Consider the following 6,000-nt stretch of genomic DNA (forward strand, 5'->3'; position numbering starts at 1 on the left):
CTATACACTTTATCTTACCTATTTCCTTTTGTATTTATGTGCCATTAGTGGGGCCCAGAGCCTGGGCACTGTATCCTAGCTTTTTCACTCAAGGCTAAGCCTCTACTATTTGAACCATTCTTCACTTCCAGTTTTTTATTGGTTAATTGAAGATAAGACTCTCATGGACTTTCTTGCCTGAGCTGGCTTAGAACTGCAGTCCTCAGGTATCAAACTCCTGAGTCACTAGGCTCTCAGGTGTGACTTATGATCACCTAGCTATACACTTTTAATACTGGTACTGATTTTGATTTTATGGTGAGGCAGATGAGTCTAGGGCCACACACATGCTAGGCAAATTCTCTACCACTGAGCTACATCCCCACTTTTGGTACTATTTAAAAATATACCCAGGGCTGGGGATATAGCCTTGTGGCAAGAGTGCCTGCCTCGGATACACGAGGCCCTAGGTTCGATTCCCCAGCACCACATATACAGAAAACGGCCAGAAGCGGCGCTGTGGCTCAAGTGGCAGAGTGCTAGCCTTGAGCGGGAAGAAGCCAGGGACAGTGCTCAGGCCCTGAGTCCAAGGCCCAGGACTGGCCAAAAAAAAAATAAAAAAAAAATATATATATATACCCAGCCAGTGCTGGTGGTTCATGCTTGTAATCTTAGCTACTCAGGAGGCTATGATCTGAGAATTGAGGTTTAAAGCCCACCCAGGCAGGAAAGTGAGATGCTTAAATCTCCAACTAGCTACTAGAAAACTAGAAATGGAGCTGTGAGTCAAAGCAGTAGAGTGCTAGCCTTGAGCAAAAGGGCTTAGGGACAGTGCCCCAGCCCTGAGTTCAAGCTCCATGATAATCAAAAACAAAAACAAAATTACATGTTATAGACATTCTTTGATTCCTCACTCTGAGCTAAATTTTTTTTTTAACCACACCACTGCTAGCACTCTGATGCAGAAGTTTCCCCATGGTGTCCTTTCTTTTCTTTTCTTTTCTTTTTGTACCTGTTCTGGGGCTTGAACTCAGGGCTTCAACATTATCCTTGAGCTTTTGTGCTCAAGACTAGTGCTCTACCATGAGCTATAACATCATTTCCTACTTTTTGGTGGTTAATTGGAGATAAGAACCTCACAGGCTTTTCTGTCCAGGATGTCTCTGAACCATGATCATCAGATCTCAGCATCCTGAGTAGCCTGAGCACAGGCATGAGCCACTGGTGCCCAGCTGGTCTCCTTTCTTATATCAGAAAAAAATGCCCAAGGCGTAAGAATGGCCAGGTTTTCTTCCATCTCTGAGAGTTTTTTTCGAATGTAAAATCTTATGTATGTAAAATGCAAAAGGTTAGCTCCAACTTTAAAGTAATTTTTCTCTCCTACCATGTGACAGAACGCAAGTTCTCAAGGTAGAGCCTCTCTTGTCATGGAGCTCCCAGAGAAGTAGGCAGACAGCCAAGCAGCCCTGGCTAGATGGCCGCTTGTCCTCAGGAGGGGCTGGTGGAGCCAGCTGCCTCCAGTGAGGTGATGGGAATTAGGATCTTCATCCAGTGAGGGTAAAGATGGACCAATGCAAAGGATATGATCAGAAACCAGAGATGAGACAGTGCCCAGAGGGCAGTATCCCAAGTGGAGGATAAAAGCACTATGAATGGTGGAAGTAGAAGCCATGCTTTAGGCCTTACCTGTAGGGTGATCCACAACTATTAGGGCTGTGGCAGGCAGCTGAACCAAACAGAAAAGGAATGATCTGAGGTACAAAGGCCATGCTGAGGTTTTTCTGAGTTTGAGTTTGAGAGGCTCTGGGATTTTAGCCTGTTTATCTGATCAAATCTGGAGTTTTGAAAGAAAGATCAGAATGTCTCCAGAATGGATTGGGAGAGGCAGGAGGCAGAGGATGGTCAGAAAAGGAATTCAATCCTCCATGTCTAACATGATAAAAAGCAAGGACATACTTTCAATAGAGTGAGGAGGTACACAAGATGGAGTTTTCAGCATCCTCTCTGTTCATTTAGGAATATATTGCCCAGCGGCCCTGACTGAGCTGTCTCCACAGAGCACTTACAAGGACAGACTCCATGGGAGGTTATTCATGCTTTATCTGTTTACAAACTAGAATAGTTTTTCATATTTCCTACAAAGTGAGCTTTTTTCCCCATTGCAATGCCCGCTGCTTGCAACGCTCTGATCTATGGTAGGGATTGTCTAGTGAGGTGTGCTACGGCAGGAGGCTCAGTGGCAAGTGGCAAGGGAGGCAGCTAGGCTAAGCAGATTTCATCAGGCAAGGAAGACAGTGCTACCCACAACTCGTGTGTGTGTGTGTGTGTGTGTGTGTGTGTGCTGATCCTGGGGCTTGAGCTCAAGGCCTAGGTGCTGTTCCTGTGCTTTCTTTGCTCAAGGCTAGCACTCTACCATTTGAGTTACAGCTCCACATCCTTCCTTTTTTGTGCTTAACTGGAGCTGAGTATCCTAAGACAGATGTTGGTCCATGTCTGTAATCCTAGCTACTCAGGAGGCTGAGATCTGAGGTTCAAAGCCAGCCCTGGCAGGAGTCTGTGAGACTCTTATCTCCAGTTAATCAGAAAAAAAAAGCCAGAAGTGGCACTATGGCCCAAGTGGTAAAGCACAAGCCTTGAGCAAAAAGGAACACAGAGACCACACGTTCAGGTCCAGAGTTCAAGTCCCAGGGTGGACAAAAAGAAAAAAGTCTCACAAACTTTCTTGCCGAGGCTGGCTTTGAACCACAATCCTCAGATCTCAGCTTCCTGAGTAGTTAAGATTATAGGTGTGAGCCACCAGCACCTGGCTGGAACAACTTTCAAGGAGGATGGTAAGACCAGGAATGGAAAGGAAGCAGATCCCTAAGGGCCTCCATAGCTTAACCTTTGAACTGGTGAGCTTGGGATTTGATCTGATAGTTGTGAGAAGCCAATGTAATGTGTGAGGCTACTGTCAGGATGGAGTTTGGCTTTACAAACAGCCTCCTGGCCAGACTATGGAGTAGGTTTGGGAAAGCCACTGGCTCTAGAAAACCAGTCAGGTGGATGCTACTACACAAATCCAGCAGCAAATAATGACTGACCTCTATAATTACAGAGCAGGGCAGATGTGGTAAAGAGGTAGGGCTAGTCTGGCTGAAGTATGGAATGTGTATGTGAGATACCATGGTGGAACTCTTGAACAATGAACAGGAACTTTACTAATAATGAATACTAGGGAGAAGAAACATGTCATGTGTGGAATGTGGGTTCCAAGGGGAGGGGCACAGGTTATGAGAGGTGAAGGAGGGTGAATATAGCCAAAATACTTTATGTGCACATGTGAAAATAGAACAGTGAAGCTTGTTGAAATTAGTTTGAGTAGTGGGAGGGATATAAAGAAGGATAGAAGGAGTAAGTTTGATCTAGGCACATTATGTGCATGTATGGAAACTCTTGTACAACTAACAAAATAAAAATTAAAGTTAAAAAGAGGTAAGATCGGAACTTTGTGACTGACTCATAGCCAGAGGACAATGAAGCACCTAATTGTGTAGCTGGGAGTGTTTCCAATGTATTGGGTTTGCTATATTGCTGTAGTCTACATGTAAATTGATGGCTTAGTTGACTGTATCTTTACTTCTGTATCACTAGCATATGCATCTCATAGCATTAGAACTACAGTGGCCAAATGGTATAAAAATATTCAATTGAGCAAGTGGCATTGTGGCTCAAAGTGGTAGAGCACTAGCCTTGAACTGAAGAGCTCAGGAACAGTGCTCAGGCCCAGAGTTCAAGCCCCATGACCAAACAAAAACAAACAAACAAAATATTCCATTGAACTTTTCACTCAGAAGCAGAGGGAAAGCTGTAGAATTAATTTAATAGCTTTGGCCTAGACTCTTGTTTGTTTGGTGTCCTGGTAGAAAAGTCTGAGCCCAATAATGTGCCCATCTATGACATCTGTGTCTGGAATGAGCAAAATATCAGAGAACTAATAGCTGACATCTCCCAGAGGTTTGATGTATCCCAAGCACTTCAAGTAATTCTCATTAAATCCTCACCAGAAATCTATAAAATACTCTGAGACTTTTGAGTTTATTAGTAGGAATTCATGTATAACAGTATACAAATACGTTTCATATATAATATAAACATATAATTTATTAAAATTATTTTAAATACTGCTTACTTTGTCCAAGGCCCCACAACTCTGGTATTGAAAGCTGTTATTATAAGCCAGGCATCACTGGCTCTCAGGCCCTGTGATCTGGGCCTGATTCCCAGAAACCCATGCCCAAGTTCTAGCTGGGCGGAAGCTGGCAGCATTGTGAGTTTAGTATTTGCATTACTAGGAAATTAGCAAGGGATAAGGCTATGCATGCTAAGTTTTCCTTCAAAGGACATCATACATTCATTTTAAACAAGCAAAACAATGTTGTGGTCTTTCAAAGCAGTGTGATGCCCTTCAGCACCACTTAGAACTGGCGAGGAATAAAAGGTCTGGCTTCTACCCAGAACTCTTGAGAGTTCTGAGTCAGAACTCTTGGGTGGGGCCCAGCACTCTGCCTAACAAGCCCTTCAAGGGACTCCTGGTGCCACTGAAGTTCCAGAATCCCTGCTCATTAGGCGCTTTAGTTTCTCTTTAGGCATTTGGTTTTTAGGATAACTTTGTTTTGGGATTTTTTTTTTAAGAGAAAACAAGCTGAGAGTTTGGATGGATTTACCAACGAAGTATGGACTACAATTCTTGTTTCTATTGACAGGTCAGCCTGGATTCTCGAGTAAGAGAAGTCATCAACAGGAACATTGGGGAGCCATCCCCACATATATTTGATGATGCACAGCTCCAGATTTACACCCTAATGCACAGAGACTCGTATCCTCGATTCATGAACTCAGCTCTCTATAAGGATTTGCTTCAGTCTTTAGCTGAGAAGTCAGCTGAAGCATAGGTGACCTCAACTTTATTTATGAGTAATAAAACAAGAACTCATGGACTACGTGTAGTACAGGGAATGTAGAAATAGTACTCTCTTCAGCTGGAGTAATACTTGAGCTACTTTAATAATAGGCTTCCCTCTTTGCTGTGAAAGACAACTGTCTGTCCACAGGGGGAAATGGATACTTTAGAAAGATAACATATTTACATTATAGTTACTAGTTTGCTCTCAATGGCGACGGTGACACTGGAAATCTCCATACTGCCCTGAGCATGAAGATTCAACCGAGAAAATGGGAATCAGGTTGGTTTGCATGAGATCAGCAACAGCTTACCACAAAGAAACAACATTCAGCTCAGCCGTTCATCTCTTCAAATGAGCTTGGTCTGAATACTTCACATATCTGTACTATAACAGGACTCAAATTTACATTTTATAAGGATGTGATTCGACTTTAAAAGTGGTAAACCGCTTTCTGTCTTATAGAATGTGTGTGAACATAGAGGTCCCTATGCGTATGTGCACCCATGGCTAAAGTAAAGCTCTGCTTTTAAGTGGATGCCTCCCCAATGTTTGGTAAGAGAAGCAGGGCCTAGAAAGTACTTTTCATGAAAAAAAGAAGTTACTATTATTTTATTAATCTGAATTGGCCAACCTAAAGAATAAATTTTTTAAGTTCACAACTTTGTCAAGTTCACAAACAAAACTTTCATTCAAATAAGCATATTTTCATCTTTATTGTCAAGAGAGTTAGGGACATTTTCATGCTAAAAAAATAAAGCACAAGAGTTTTATTGGAATTTTTCATTTTGTTTTTTTTCATATGTGAAAATCTGGGAAATACAAGATTAATTAGGAAGATGTGTAACATACTATTAGTTCCTAGATTAGTATTTGGTCTTTAGATCTCATTGCTTTTAACCATAGGCAAATGGAATAACTTCACAGTTTACAGGTAAAAATGGTTTGTAGACCATCCTGAAGACTCTCAGAATACAAAATCTGTACAGCTCTCAGGAGTGAGTTAGAAATGAATTTAAAAACAGCCATCCCTGTACCATGTTTCAGCCCTCCAGCTTTACAGGATCTGGCCATCTGT

The 6,000-nt window shown here is 42.2% G+C and overlaps 1 protein-coding gene across 1 annotated transcript in view; it reads left to right on the forward strand.

Moving 5' to 3' along the window:
• Positions 1 to 5,081, forward strand: part of Rgs20 (regulator of G protein signaling 20) — a 95,038-nt gene extending 89,957 nt beyond the window's left edge. The window contains 1 exon segment of the mRNA XM_048358428.1: positions 4,725 to 5,081. Within this exon segment, the coding sequence (XP_048214385.1) occupies positions 4,725 to 4,913 (189 nt within the window). The 3' untranslated portion in view covers positions 4,914 to 5,081.
• Positions 5,082 to 6,000: the final 919 nt, after the last annotated feature.

Source organism: Perognathus longimembris, chromosome 12 (genome assembly GCF_023159225.1).
Source record: "Perognathus longimembris pacificus isolate PPM17 chromosome 12, ASM2315922v1, whole genome shotgun sequence".
NCBI classification, from domain to species: Eukaryota; Metazoa; Chordata; class Mammalia; order Rodentia; family Heteromyidae; genus Perognathus; species Perognathus longimembris.